The sequence below is a fragment of the Cervus canadensis genome, chromosome 4 (genome assembly GCF_019320065.1).
Source record: "Cervus canadensis isolate Bull #8, Minnesota chromosome 4, ASM1932006v1, whole genome shotgun sequence".
Classification (NCBI taxonomy): domain Eukaryota; kingdom Metazoa; phylum Chordata; class Mammalia; order Artiodactyla; family Cervidae; genus Cervus; species Cervus canadensis.
This window is the reverse complement of record NC_057389.1, coordinates 82,860,667-82,877,061: the sequence shown is the minus strand read 5'-3', so window position 1 is coordinate 82,877,061 and position 16,395 is coordinate 82,860,667. Positions and strand designations below refer to the sequence as shown.

The 16,395-nt window shown below is 35.7% G+C and overlaps 1 protein-coding gene across 2 annotated transcripts in view; it reads right to left on the bottom strand.

Moving 5' to 3' along the window:
* Positions 1-16,395, bottom strand: part of ADAMTS19 (ADAM metallopeptidase with thrombospondin type 1 motif 19) — a 261,654-nt gene that overhangs the window by 36,771 nt on the left and 208,488 nt on the right. For both annotated transcript variants that reach the window (XM_043465964.1, XM_043465966.1), the window contains 2 exons: positions 10,840-10,997; positions 6,471-6,624 (listed from right to left, as the gene is read on the bottom strand). In XM_043465964.1, coding sequence (XP_043321899.1) covers positions 6,471-6,624; positions 10,840-10,997 — 312 coding nt within the window. The remainder of the gene's footprint in view (positions 1-6,470; positions 6,625-10,839; positions 10,998-16,395) is intronic.

Sequence of the window (16,395 nt, the reverse complement as noted above, 5' to 3'; positions counted from 1 at the left end):
CCAGCCAGTTAAGTCCTGGCAACTACTAGCCTGTTCTCCATTCCTACGATTTTTTTCATTTCAAGAATGTTTTGAAAATATCATGCACAGTGTATAACTACTGGGGACTGATATTTTTTTCAATGCAGCATGATCCCTTTGGAGGCTCATCTTCATCGTTATATCAATCATTTGTTCCTTGTTGTTGCCAACCAGTAATTCCTGCTGTGAATGGACCACAATTTATTCAACATATCATCCATAGAAAGGTAAGTACATTCCAAAGTTTTTACTAAAATTTGGGAACTCTATATGAAAGACACTATATGTATTCATTTTCTTCACAATTTTCTCTTAAAATTTTTAATTAATATAGTTGCTATTAAACTAAAAATGACTAGCAAGCAACTAAGCCAAAAGTAAAAATAATTAAATGAGGAAGAAGGTCTTTCTCTGAGTAGAATGTAGAATGCTGCTTATTTTTCAAGCATACATTTTTTAACTTGAGTAGCTTCTAAAATCATGTCATGTCCTTTCATTCTTAGTCATTCTTTTTACATTTCTATAAAACATTTTTCCCCACAAGGTTTGGGCTTAGCATTAATACGACAATTTCATTTTTATTTTAATGAAAAAAATATATTCTGTATTGCTCCTAACACTCAATAAATAAGCCAATCTGATCTTGTCACTTCCATACACACAAATATTTTAATGGTATCCCCTTAACTTTTAAGTTAAATTTAACTTGAGTGCCTAACACTTTAACTGATCTGGCCTCTTTGTCTCAGAAAACAGGAAAGAGTTGCTGTCTTTGCTTTGCTTTCCTTTTAATAAGCAAAAAAATGAAACAAGTGATGTGGGCTTCACTTTCCCTTCTTTTTACTGTTCCTCTTCAAGCAGATCCAGTAGAGGTTAATTTAACACCACATCTTTCTGCTAAGGAAGCTGAATGTCTGCACCCTTATGTGTGAGGAGCTGAGGGCAGGGAATATCAGGCTCATTTTACGGAGGGGCAAACTGAGGCTAGATAAGTGAAAAGACCTGTTCTCTTATTAAGAATATCAAACAACTTCATATCTGGTGTGTAATTCATTAGTCTTCATATTGTGAGTGCCTAACACCTTCACAAACTGGCTTCTACTTTTTTTGTCAAATAATTTCCCACAGTTTGATTCTCATATTTTGCACCTGACTAATAAACATTCTCATTAACCCCAGGGACTTTGCACTTATGCATATCCCTGGAAGGCTTTCTACAGCTCTCGGTACATACTCTGTATGGCGCTTTTATTATTATCTAACCCCTACCAGGGAGGACAGTAAATTCTCTAAAAACAGAAAGCACTCATCTCTGAATCATCCAGCAAAAGTAAAAGTACAATCAGTATTGGTAAAGGTATCACTAAATGAAATATAAACATGTAATTCAAGCCCAAAGCACTTGCCACAGTTAAGAGGTTCATCTCAACACCATGTTTCCTAAAATGGTAAAAAATCATTTGCAAACTCAATGACCAATTATGGGGAATAATCATATACAGCAAGTCAAACAAATGGATTATCATTTAGGTGTTACAATTCAAATTTATAAAGAGTTTACAAGAATATAAATGTTCCTAGTAATTTAAGTAAAGAAAGTAGGACATGAAATGACATGAAATATTATTGAATCCAAATAATGCAAAGAAGAGCAAATATATATTTGGGTACATTTTCTTTGGCTAATAACATTTACATTGGTACAGGCAAAGTGCCTGTGAAAGGGAAAAACAGAAAAACCCCAGCACCCTTAATAAGATACAGGCATTTGTATACTGAGATAGTTCCTGAATTTGGACCCAAAGGCTTGGATGCATCCAGGGACTCTGGCCATGGCCAAGGAGAGCCGTGTCTAGAGGATATCACAATACAAGGCTAATGGCATAAAAGTCGTAAGTTAGCAGGATTTGGATTAATGTGAAGAATGTGGAATGTTGACTTGTTTTTTCCCCTTCAAAGTGTATCTGTTCAGATTTTCTAAAAGCATATTTAACTCTTCATTTATTTCAAAACAGGTTATTAAATTTGAGGGCCTTCATTCTAGGTTTTATGTCATTAATTCACCTACTAGATTAAAAATGAGACTTAATCGAGTAATGCAATTACTGTATGTAGTATGCAGAATGCGGATTTCACAAAAAAACCTTCAGATATTATGGAATTATAGATTGCTGCTGCCTCTGAAGATCAAGATCATTTCAAACAGCCTTTTGTTAAAAAAAAAAAAAAAAATCCTTTATCCACTGACCTGTACTTTGAGGTGCCAAAATAAATTTAAAACATTCCTTCAAAGATTTTTTAGATATTTTTAGAACACCAATGCAAGGTAAATATTTACTTCACAAATATGTTTTAAGATGTTTGAAAGTAAAAGGACCAATATCAATAGTCAATGCTGAAGTACAAAGTGACACATCTATTTGAAGTTTTCTAGGAGTATGATTTGAATTTGACAAGATTGTCATGAAAAGTGTACATGTTAAAAACTGCTGGAAAAATTTACTTAAGATCACCAGCATTACTATATAAAGTAATATTTACTAGTAAAACACTAAAGTAATATTTCTTCTAAAAGAGGAAAAATTTATATCTCAGGCTTTTCTTATAATAACATGTATCAATAAATTAATAGACATGCATAATAAAGGAATTCTAACAGGTTATTTTAAAACAGAGATACTGATATAAAAGATCATGATAATAAAAACTGAGCTACTGGAAACTAGGTATTTTAAAAAAAAATTTCTTGTTCCCACTTATTGCTGGAATGTAGTTCCTTAAAAATGTGTTAAAAAAAAACATAACACCTTATGTTAAACACTGAAATTATATACTGCCCTATGATACTTTATTTGCTCTTTTTTGCTTAATATTCCTATGAAGTAGAATAGTCTTATTATTCTTTGCTGCTGAAGATAAATTTTGCCTGAATCTGTTTCCAATGTTCTGTGCTTTGAACTTACTTTCATTTAATTCATGAATATGCTGAAAGGTTACAAAGCTCTTTCTGGCTATAAAATCGACAAAACAGAGTCAGAAATGATGCGATTCTTGAAACCCTGTCCATCCACTTTATTTATGAACTGCAAAGGAAAATAATATCCAAATGCCCAGAAACATTTTGGCACTGAAATGAATATACATTCTATTAACATAGTCAGAGATAATTGAAAACTGTTGACTAAATACAATGGAACAGACCTGAGAGAGAAGGTCCGTTCAAGTGCAAGTCATATAGAAGTTGCTTATAATTAGGACTTCTATAAAATAAGCCGTTTGAAATAAAAGTAAGGTCATAGCTAAATTCTTATTTAACAGATTAAATAAAACATCTCTTTGAATCCAAAGAAAACCTATGTAATCTTTTTAAGGGACATGCTATATTTTGTGGGAAGAAATCACTAAATCCCTGAGCTGCTCCTGAAGGAAGTGTATGACAAAGAGGAAAGAAGATCTGAACTCAGGAGTCCTGGATTCTAATCTTGGCTCCACTTCCACTGGACATGTGACTTTGGAAAGGCACTTAATCTCGATGCACTTCGATTTTCTCACATTAATAATTACACAGTCATGTTTAAGAATATTTAAAAGCCCTTCTGACTTTGAACCTAAAGTAACTTATACTGAACTTCTATTCATTAAAGCCCGGCAAGTGACAAAAGATATTCCAGGCTGTATGATTCTGGAAAAAAAATTTTAACCCCTCCAAATTTTCTTGTCTAAACTGAAGACTGACAAGTTCTGTATGTTTACTTCTGAAGCTTTTACTAGACCACAATTACAGCAGAATGAAAAAACAAAAGAGAATAATAAAATCACTGGGCAAACATTTTCCTGTTTGGAGTCAAATGTAAACAGATTTTAATGACTGCCTTTGAGTGCAGTAATAGGAACCAGCAACATTTTCACTGCTCAGCTTCCTCATGACCCACCATGGGATGGTGGCTGGTCATTCTTGTCTGAGTTATACTAAGGAAGAAAGAACTCTGTGGATTTTCACTTTAAATGTTTGTTTCTATCTGTGTTTTGCTTTTTTATGGAGAGGCGATGTGAAGCAGAGCCCCTTAAGTGCAATGGGCCCTGGCATCAGTAAGAAACAGGTGAAGTGGAGGCACAGGAATTTGGGTGTACATGGGAACATGGGCAGGAGAGGACCAGAGGATACAGGATCGAAGTCACATGGTGATAATGAGGCCCTGAAGAAACATGGCCAATGAAAATTTCATTGTGCCAAGGATGACTGCTATAAGCTTTTAAATTGTGACTAGAAATTCTTCTGTTATAATTACTCTATAACCCCCAGGAGCAAAGCCTGCTCTGTATAATCCTCCCCTTCCTGGCTTACCACGTTGCCTTTGCTCTGGGGCTGTGTGTTCCTGGAGTTCCAGAGTTCCAGGGGAGAGTTCCAGAGGTCTGAGTGCTCTAGCAATAGCAGCGACTCCCCTGTCTCTGAAACTCTGGATGTTCCCAGCACCTTTTTCTCCTGTCTCCTGAGGAAACCATTTCTTGCTTTCTCCATGGTCACCAGTGGGGTGGCCATTTTCTTGCTTATACTCCATTCTTTCGCATCCAGAGGCAGACCACTCCCCCTTCTTCCTAAACCTACAGCTTTGGGGCAGACCATGCGGTGCAGTCCCCTTCTTGATGCAGCCAAACACCAACCCCTGGATCAATCTCTTTTCACTCTAAGAGTTTAAGCTCCTGGATTATTGTTCTAGTTTCTAATACTGCTCCCTATACATTTTTGTTTGGTTTGTTTTTTTAATTTTTTGAACTTTTACTTTTGTATTGGGGTATAGCCTATTAACAATGCTGTGACAGCTTCAGGTGAACTGCGAAGAGACTCAGCCATACATATACATATATCCATTCTCCCCCAAACACCCCTCTCATCCACGCCTCCCACATAACATTGAGCAGAGTTCCATGTATAGGTTCCAAGAACCTATACAATAGGTTCTTGCTGGCTATCCAGTAACACAATTCTTTTTGTAATTACCATAGCCATTTGAATGAATCTTCAACACCGAGGACTCTCAGTTCTAGGCTCTCTTCTTGTCCCAAAGATGTGTCCTTTCACTTCACTGAAGCCACTAACTCTCCTGGTCTTGTTATTACTAATAACTATATCCCCTCTATACTCTCAGTTCTATTTTCTGTCACCATCTCCTGTATTTCTAGCCCTGTTCTTAAGTCTAAAAGTCTTCTGAGTTTAAAAGTTCTTTAACCCCACCAGACCCTAAAATTCATTAGTGCCTCCACCATTTGACTGTCTTTCAAGCCCTTCATATCTTTGTTTTCCTCCATATACAACTAAATTCCATGGTCAATCATTTTCGGCTCCTTACATACAACCTCAGGTCAAATGTATGCTCCTTTTACTATGCTCACATGGCAATTCCGAAACTTACACCACAAGTACATCTCTTTCTATACATACCTGGAGGGTAATGTACCACTCTGACATGAGTGTCAAGCTGAATTCATGAACATCAAGTGGACCATCAATGCTACCACATGGTCAGAACAAGTACTGTTTCATTCATTTTCTTCTTCCCTTAAGTGACCACTTCACATTTCCTCTCTTTTCAAAATTCCAACATCTCCTTTTCCACCTTTAGTCTCAGAAAAATGGACTATCTTGATAAAAATAGATGCAACCAAAAGGAGTACCACCATAAGTTTCCAACAACTGCTTTTGTTCAAAATACTGTCTTTTCTCCTATTACTAGGCTATCCATACTTCTTTCTGAAGCCCTATCCTATTCCATCCACCTTGCCAACTTAAAACATCACTCCAGAAATGTTTTGCTCTCTCCTTTGCATCACTTGTTTTCTGTTCTGTTCTGTTCTAGAAAACATACACTGGCAAGCAATCATGTATAATTCTCCTTATTAAAAAACAATAAACTCTTTGACGCATATTCCTCTCCAGCTAACACCACATTTCTCTGCTTTACTCTTTCAACAAAATTTCCTAAGTTACCTTGAGTCCTTCCTTTAATTCATCACATGCTATTTTCTCTTGAATCCATTCCACTTAGTCTTTTGGTTGCTTATCTTAATATGTTTTGTTGGTTTCTTCTCATCTGACTGAACTCTAAATGACATAGTGTCCCAAGTAAAAATAAAAGTGTATGAATATCATATAACAATCTGCACGATGTACAGGGCACCCCCCATAAGTGTTAATATTGATGAAAAGCAATGCAGTGAGTAATCATACTGAGTGAGATATGTAACAACTGTAAACAGCCTTTAATTCATGCCAGATTTTGCTGCAAAATAGTTCAGGCATTTAGACATGAAATGTGTTTCAAAAAACTTTGAATTTCCAATCCCTCATGGAGTTTGAAATTTTAGATAAGAGGTTATGGATCTGTCTTAACTGTCAACAGTTAATCGGAAAACAGCTATTTTGGAAAGATAAATAATGAAAAATGCTTCACCTCCTCCACATGTGGCATCGCAATCTTCCCAGCCTGTGTGTGTCCACATAAAAAGGGGTTCCGGTGCTTTGGAGCTCTGATTCTCTGGAGGAGGGTCTGATGGGATGGTGTATTCATAGTGAAGACCATAATTCTGGTCTTGAAACAGCAGCACCTATAATATATACAGAAGGGTTCAAAGCAGACGGATCAAATCAGAGCATATTCAATGTGATGCATAAAACTAAGGATATGGATACCTTAAAATGCTTTTGGTATGCTGTGCATGTTCCTTTCATACACAGTAGATTTGTGACCTTATCGCTTTAATGCTGAAACTGTCCTACTTCTGTAAACACTGCAGTTATACACTTACCTCTAAGCTAACAATGGCATGAAAAAATAGCCCATTTGAGTGAGATCAGAGATACCATATTATTTTCTCCCAAGTCAATGGGCTACACAGTCTCCCAAAGCATGGTACATGTATGAGATGACTTTAGTAGGGGGGACAGGGACATGTGTCCTACATAACATCAAGATATAACCCACAATCTAGTATCAAATGAAGCCTTTTCATTCATATTAGAAAAATATGAATGATAAGTCCCTGTGTCAATAGAGGAAGAGGACAGAAGGTTTTGGGAATTATTTCACTTCATAAGGGGAAGAGAACTTCTAGGCCAATTGATGAACAAGAATACTATTCCATGTATGCTTATGGTTAAACTTTAATTTTGGCAAGGTTACTAACTTTTCATTTACAGTAAAGATAATTTCCTTTGAAAAGAAATTTATGTTAAAAAAAAACTTTTAAATGCAAAGTAACTTAATAATGGTACAGTTGGGTACACATATATAAACAGTACATGTATGTAAACAGTATAAATCATAAAGGACGTATGGGAATGGTTGAACTGTGGGTTACACTGAACTAAATCATTAGCAGCAACCAAGTCCATGATGTTATCCCACAGTACACAATATCAAGCTTAGAACTGCATCATGTATGGTGCAAACATACATATTTTAAATGAAAGAAAAATACATGAAAAATACTCATTTAAAATAAAAGAATGAATGAGAATATATGTTTGTTTATAAATTCATTTCCATCAAATATGTCAAACAAGCCCATTGGATATATGACGTCTATGGATCTGAGGACTTATGGAAAAGTGAAAGTCACTCAGTTGTGTCTGACTCTTTGAGACCCCATGGACTATGCAGTCCATGGAATTCTCCAGTCCAGAATACTGGAGTGGATAGCCTTTCCCTTTTCCAGGGGATCTTCCCAACCCAGGGATGGAACCCAGGTCTCCTGCATTGCAGGCAGATTCCTTATCAGCTGAGCCACAAGGGAAACCTGAGGATTTAAGGAAGCAATCTATATAACATGATGTGATACATAAAAAATATATATCTAAATTTTAAGTAAAATTCAAATATTAGAGAATTTTGATATTTAATCTATATCAAGATAGTTGTAATGATAGGCTATAGAGTTAACACTTATTGGGGGAAAAAATGAGTTTTTAAGGTTAACTTTTTTTACTTTTTTTCCTTAAGATTTTGCCTCAATATATTAATAGAAATACTATGACACATTTTAATATGTGGGTTGAGGAATTAGTATGATGGCATTATGAATCAACTAGATCAACAACAAAAATAATGCTTCTAAAAGTCACATGTATGTAACATGCTGGATACTGATCCTAAGCACATGGCAGTGTTTGCTACGACTTTAAATATCTCATTTCATGTTGCTAGTGACTTTTCAGCTCAATAAGCTAAAAAAAAAAGGGAGAGAGATGGATTCATCTTGTTTATGAACAGAACCAGACCATTACATGATTTTTAAATCGACGAAATGAACATATAAATAAGTTATTTGTCAACTTATTTAATTACATGAAAACATGTCTGTTTTTCTTAAAAAACTACCTTTTCATTAATAGGACTTTTGATTGTCCTTGAACATCTAATTCCATTAAAATAAAGACATTAGTTACAAAATCATTAGCTCTTTCTTAAACCATCTGAATTTGGCAGTATTCTTTGCAAGAAGGAAAGTTACAGCTGAGGGGCACATACTGAAGCATGGCACAGAAGGTATTGCCTTTCAAAGTTCAGTACCGGCTTTCAATCTGTAATAGTCATTAAAGAAAAATATCTTTAGAAGTGCAGTTTCCTTTGGATTACTGAATAAATCCAGGTCACATAGATGCCTTCTTTTAGACATAGTTCACTGACTTTAATTATGTTTCATGCTTCCAGGAAAAACCTTGGTAATTACCAGTCAGATTAAGGATTCTGCAGCAAGGAAACTCCCTCTGCCCAACAGTAAGGTCTCACATACACTGTTTTAAAATTTTGAATTAGAGGCTCACTAAAAGAGCTTCAGTCTTGTTCCATAAAAATATGTAGGTTACACTCATGAAAGGGAGGCAACATGATGGCGTTTTCAGCAACCAAATCATTAAACATATGTTTGTTGTTGATAATGTTGTTATTCTAAGTGACCCAATCATGGAAAGAGCCAGATATTGGTCATATGATGTTTGTTTAGTCATTTTCCCCCCCTCTCTCCAGATGGCAGAAGGCGCAGAGTGGAGTTTCCAATTCAAATTAAAGGATCCAAAGTAACTGTGGGGAGATGAACAAAAACATTATTTAAAGTGTATGCATAATTATGATCCAAAGCTCTCGAGTATAAAGAACTTAGATTTGATCTTTATGTATCAGGAAAGGCAGCATGGATGATGGATTAACATCTAATTTATTCAGAGCAGGGAAGCCTGGAGTGCTGCAGTCCACGGGGTCACAGAGCCAGACATCACTGAATCACAACAACAAAATAACTTATTGGGGGATCCTGAGCACAGTACTTAATCTTTCAAATATTTAGTGTTTTCTAATCTGTAAAATGGAATAATAATAATACATATCACACAGTGTTATTCTGAGGATTAAATGCCATAATGAATGTAAAGCACTTCTGGACAGGGTCTGCTCTCAGTGCTTGATGAATGGTGTATATTATTACTATTATTAAGATTTTGAACAGAAGGCTTCATGGAACTCACCTCGCTCCCTTTATACATCCCTCCCTTCATGCATTCTTGTTGGTAAAGCCTACTGACTGCAGTTCTACAAAACATTCTTACTTGAAACGTGGTCAGTGAACCAGTAGTAGTGGCAGACCAATGTTCAGTTAACAAGAACAAGAACCTCAGGTGATTTGCAGGCACATTCAACTAGGGAAAAGCAAATGGGCCAATGAGATTTGAACCTCTGGTGCCTAGACTGGCAACACAGATGTCTCCAGCTGAGGACAAATTCAACTTAAACTGTAAGGAGATATTAAACAATGTAGCACATCACACTCCAAATAAACAGTCAGTTGACTGTGTTTTACAGTTGTTTTTATGTGTGGACTCAGATGTTGAAGTGTGTGAATCTCAGACTTTGCCACCAGAATGAAAAGCACTCTAGCTGTGTAGTCAGTCCTCCGGCTCCTGCGTCATTAGCACTGAAGGCAATGACCAAGGACAAAAGGGGCATGTGAACCTGCCACCGGCACGGGTGCAGAGCCTCAGTGTCCTGATTTGTTTGCTCCAAACTCAGACCTAGTCTTCTGCTACAAGGTAAAGAAACTTATTATCCCAAACATTCAAGTTATCATAATTCTTTACAGGAGTCACTTAACCTAGTAAGAACACAAGGGGTAACTGGAAGCCTTGTTAGATAGTTAACAAGTGTTTTCCCCAGGGACCAATACCATTTTTCTCAAGGGCCTTTTATATAGACTCAGGTGGTACCCGTTTCACGGATGTATGAAATGTGACATTTTTGCCATGCATGCATGCATGGATGCTAAGTCGCTTCGGTTGTGTCTGACTCTTTGCGACCCTATGGACTGTAGCTGGCCAGACGCCTCTGTCCAGGGAATTCTCCAGGCAAGAAAACTGGAGTGGATTGCCATGTTCCTGACCCAGGGATCAAACCTGTGTCTCTTACGTCTTAACCACTAGCGGCACCTGGGAAGCACTCTAATCTTTACGGACATCTACTCTGATCAGTAAACATATACTTTTAGGGAAAGAGGAACCTTATTGCCTGCTAGTTTACCTCTACTGTGGGCTGAGAATTCCCCAAAACATCATGTCCATTTTTAAAATGTAAAATTGTCTTTTAAATTTAAAAATTTCCACTTTTAGCCATCTTGATTTCAAACACTCACAAAAAACCCCCTAAAATCCCACCTCTTAAGTAACTTTAAATATCTACTTGACAATCCAAATTTGGAAAAAAGAGAAAGCATAGTGGGAATGTCCTTTGTCGTAGGAAGCTGATTATGCAATGTTATGGATTCATGCCCTCATACCAGGAGGTGTAAAGGTGTTGTAGTAGGACCTTTGGCGGAGATCTTCTCCCAGAGGCCTCGTCTTATATAATGGACAGTAGTTCCTGCTATGTTGAATGCTCCAGAGTGTTCAATCTTCCAGTCACTGTTAATAGACTGTTTTCCAGTGTCTCGGAGAGCTATAAAGAGGTTACAAAATATTATGAAATTAGCAAGTCAGCATCGTTAATCACTGTCCCTTTTGTATGATTTTGTTAAAAGCATTTCGTGCATTTCTAAACTAAATGGTCAGTACTCCCTAAAGTAAAATATGAGGCATCTCCACTTTGGGAAAATCTATAATCACAGCAAATGCCACAGGAAATTCTCCTTCTCTCCTAAAGCTGCCCACCACCATAGAGTCACATTTATTTTTGTCTCCTCAAAACTTCCATTGAAAACGTCCATGTGTTATATGTGTTATAACACTATATGTGTTATACTTATTTTGTCCCGTAGTCATTTATTCTTTAACATATTAAGGCTAGAGTTGTCTGTGTTGTCTATGTAATGATTCTATGAACATCGTGAGGGCTAGTACTTACATCTTATACATGCTCTGTAACTCCCATGCCACCCAAGAAAAGGGTGTGATGACAGAAGGATCATTAAATAGCATGTTAACTAACAGCTCAAAATGAGAGTTATGTTCAACACAAAACAATTCAAATATAACGTGGTAGTTTTAAAAACAAAACTCAGAACCTTTTAACATTCCTAGTTTGTGATTTACTGTGTACAAGAATATATATAAATGCTAGTTCTTACCCATAAACAGCCATCATTTATGTGGAATTGTACAGAATTACTTTGTTTACCTATAATTTTTCTCTTTCTCTGTTTTGACTTGATTTGTGCCGCAACTTAAATAAGATCCATAACATGGAAATGAGATTCTATGATAACCACTTAAAATTAAGGATTCCTTCTATTTTTTTTACAAATGATTTTATGTTTTATTTAAGCTTTCAGACACTCTCATATAATTGAATCTCTTTCAAAAACATTTACATGAAGATTCACTGAAAGCTTTTATGTCATTATTCTATGAAAATGTTCTGATAAATTAAGCTAATAAATCTTCCCAATATTATTTGTGCTAATCTCTATTTATTGAACATTTGAGGATTTTTCAACTTTTTTAATATTATGAATAACACTCAGATAAATATACTATACACTAATTATTTGTATATCTGAATATTTCCCTTGGATAGATTCCCAGCTTTGGAATTTTGGAGTAAAAAAACTGACATTTAAAGATTTGAAAAAACAACTGCAAATTGATTTTCATAAAGTTTGCATAAATTTATGCTTTCATAACTGAAGTTATGAAAGTGTACGTTTCTGAACACCTACTTGAAAGCACCTTTATATAATATTTAATAATGACTAAATAATTGCTTATAAAGCATCAGCTATAAATCAGGGAATGTTCAAAATTCTGGGAATTCCCATATGAACAATAGAAATATGTTCTCTGGCTTCACAAAACTAATCAACTAACTGGCAAACCAGACATTAATCAAGGCATAAGTAATGATTAATAATTATAATTACGCTGAAACTTGTGAGGGAGGAGTCAGGAAAGGCTTGTCTGAAGGATGACATTTATGGAGGACGCTAGCCAGGGGAAAAGAGAAGCACAGGGAGAGTGTTCAAAGCTGAGGGAACTACTAATGCAAAGGTCACCAGCACAGCGTGGTGTGCAAGTAACAAATGTGCAGATGCCACATGTCCTAATGTGGATCATGAACCGATGAGACTGGAGAGTAGGGAACAGCCAGACTTTATAGGCTGTGTTAATTTTCAGCAGCTTTTTCCTAAGAAAAAAAAATATAAAGCTATAAGATTTTGAACAATATTGTGCAGAAAATGGACTTGCATAGGACAAATTTGCATAGAGAAGATAAAATACCACATTGACATAGTATCCCATTGGAAAGTTATAGTGGCTTGACTTGACAGTAGAAAGTGAAGAGGAATTCAAGAGTGAAATGGATAAAATAGGCTGATGACTTGGTTGCCCTGGGTGAAAGGAACTGTCAGGGCTGATGCCAGATTTCTAGTATGAGAAACAGTGGTTATGATAGCACATAGATAGGAAAGACTAAAAAAATAAATGATTGAGGAGAAATATCAGGGGTTGAATTTTGAACAATCTAGATTTCTTTTTTAAAAAAAAATCTTTTTTGCTATTGAGGTTAAAGATGTTTTTCATTTGCTTATTAGTTATCTGCCTTTCAAATTTAAAATAATTAAATAAATTATACATTATCTGTTTTTTTCTGGTTAACTAAGAGATTTTTTGGTGTTTTTATTTCCATTATTATGAACACTGTATTAATAAAAGTATTAAAAATTTACCTCAATTTCTACCAAATAATATTTTTCCTACATACTACACATAAGGGGTAATGTTTTTGATGAAATATTAAGCATACATATTTTTAGATGTATGAAAACTATTTAAGTATTAATTTTACCTTGAATTTTAAACGTGAAAAGGAAATATGCTGCCAGAAAACTCTCAACACCTTGCAAATACCTTTTACCAGCTACAAATAGATATACTTCTGATAATGCTAGACTGATTAAAAACTAATTATTTTTCCTAAAAGTTAAAGTATTTCCTTGTATTTCTCTGAGGTCTATTAAATATTCTGAGAATTTTTTTGGTCTAAATTTGTACTAATGACCAGTATAACTTCATTCTTTTTCCTTTCAATATATATTCAAGGCACTATTATAAAGGAATATTTCCTGAAAATCTCTAATAAAAATGCCTTGAAAATTTTTTGTGGTGACTAAAGCATCATATTGAGACTCAACTGTCTTCTGGAATTCAGTATCCCCTCTTTCCTGAAATGCCACATGGATGTATTTGAAAATCCATACAACTTACGACCTTAAGAACAACCCCATATGCAGATTTAACATTCTGGGTGAGTACTGTTTCTTGGCTTTTCAGTTCATTAGCTTTAAAAATCTGTTTTTTAGAAAATCTATATCTGGCCAAATCTGAATAACTGGTGCTTCACTATCTCTCCCGCTGTAAACAACCAGAAAAGTAAGACAATGTATGAAACGACTGCTTCAACGGACAACAGAGGACAGATTCCCCAAGAGGAGGAGACCAAAGGCAACCTTTAAAATTACTTGACTTCTGCCTGATGATATTTCCCAGACCCTAAAGAAAATCAGTCCTGAATATTCACTAGAAGGACTGATGCTTAAGCTGAAGTTCCAATACTTTGGCCACCTGATGCGAAGAACTGACTCATTGGAAAAGATCCTGATGCTGGGAAAGACTGAATGCAGGAGGAGAAGGGGACGACAGAGGATGAGATGGTTGGATGGCATCACTGACTCGATGGACATGTGTTTGAGCAAGCTCCAGGAGTTGGTGATGGACAGGGAAGTCTGGCATGCTGCAGTCCATAAGGTGCAAAGAGTTGGACATGACTGAGCGACTGAACTGAACCACACAGAGGGGTAACTTCAGCAGAGCACAGATAACAAGGGCTTCACTGACTAAGGCAGCTAGAATCTGTTTTATGGAGTACTGGAGAAGAGGAAGTCATACAAAGATGAGCTTCAAACTATCTCATACACTGAGATGGTGTGAGGGACATAACCTAGAGCATCTCATTTATTTATGCTTGCTGTAGAGACCTTTATCCATATTTAACCTGTCACAGCCTTCTATACTCTCACTGGTTGCACTTAACCATCAGCCCTTTCATTTAGCAATTCATATTACTGTTTTTGAGCTCTTAAAAGCCTTTTCTACTTTTGTTTCCTTTGGAGTTTTCTTTAACCTTATAAGTTTATGTAATGGCATGATGAAAAGAAATGGGAATAACTGGGCACCTGGCAGAATTTGAGAGAACATAGGGAATATGGGAAGTGGGGTACCTTGTAGTTTGTATCAAGTGTATGCTATTTCAAAATTTTCTTTTTGCTTCCTATTACAGAATTTTGGCTACCTTCTAACTCGTAAAACACTATTAACATCAAGAAGCTTTGTATTATACCAACTATTGGCAACTTAAAGTTCTATAAGAGAACTTTTAAGAGCCACTCTAAAATAACCATTTCATTGGTTTCATCCTTCATCTACCAAAAATCTTTGTGGTAGAAACTGTCACTGTAGTTTAAAGGAGAATGATCTCAATTTACTTGAACTATTTTTTCTAAATCTTGTGTTTCTATACATCCTAAATGTCACAGCCTTTAACTGCTGATTGGTGGTTTCGTCGTTAAGTCGTGTCCGACTCCTGCGACCCCATGGACTGTAGCCTGCCAGGGTCCTCTGTCCACGTTAACTGCTGATTATTACTGACTAATTTCTTAAGTAACAAGAAGATGCATTTTTTTTTTTCTAAAAGTTCTAGTATTTTTCAAGAAAACAAATGGAGCCATTAACAAAATGCAATTTTTCCCCTAGGATGTGGTAATTAGAAAAAACAACCAAAACAGAAAATATAATTATTACAAAAGCTAAAAAAGAAAAAAAAGAAAATCTGCAAAGGTGTCCCTTTGAGCCTGAAATTAAATACTAAGCTATAAAAAAGTAGAATGAGATTCCTCAAGGTTAGGAAAAGACTAACTATCTAGGACCTACAAACTGCACACCTCCTGGGCTCGTGTAGGGCTGGAAAACATGCATCTTTTGCTATCAGAGTGAAGAGGTCTTACTGAACGTATAAACTCTTCAGAGGAGAACCTAGGAAGGCTGGCAAATTAGAAATAAAGTTGGACGAGGCCTAGAATTAAGGTTCCCTGAAAAGGGAGGATAGGCACAAAAATTATTTGAAGATATAATGCTCAAAATTTTTTCAAATTTTATATAAACCATTAGCCTACAGATCTGAAAAGTACACTGGAACTAAAACAGCATAAGCATAAAGAAAGTCATACCAAGGCACAACATATTCAAACTGCTGGAACCCAATGATAGGGAGAACAATCTTAACAGTGGCTAGAAAGGAAACAGGAATATTGCATATGGGGGGAAAAGATGTAAGAATATCCTGGATATACCATTAGAACTAATGCAAGGAAACACAATCTTTAAAGTGAAAAAGAAAAACCCACACAAAATAGTAAATACAGTGAAAATATATTTCAGATATGAACGCAAAGTAAACTGTCAGAAAAACAAAATCTGAGAAATTTTGCTGCCAGCAGACTTGCTCAACAAGAAGTATTAAAGGATGTTCTTCAGGCTGCAAGAACATGGTTCAGATGTAAACAGGTATCTAAGTGAAAGTATGAATAATGTTGGTGTTGACAAATGTACAAAAATATGCAAATATTTTTTTCACTAATTCTTTTTCATCTAATTGACTATTTGAAACATAAATGATTAGACTGCATTTTGGTGCTGAAAGCAAATATAGAAATAAAATGATTATATAAAATGTAGAAATAAAATGTGTAACAGTACAAAGGAGGGGAGGGAAGCAAGTAAAGAGAAGTACAGTGCTTTAAGGAACTTACAGTATATTTAAGGTGACACAATATAATCTGAAG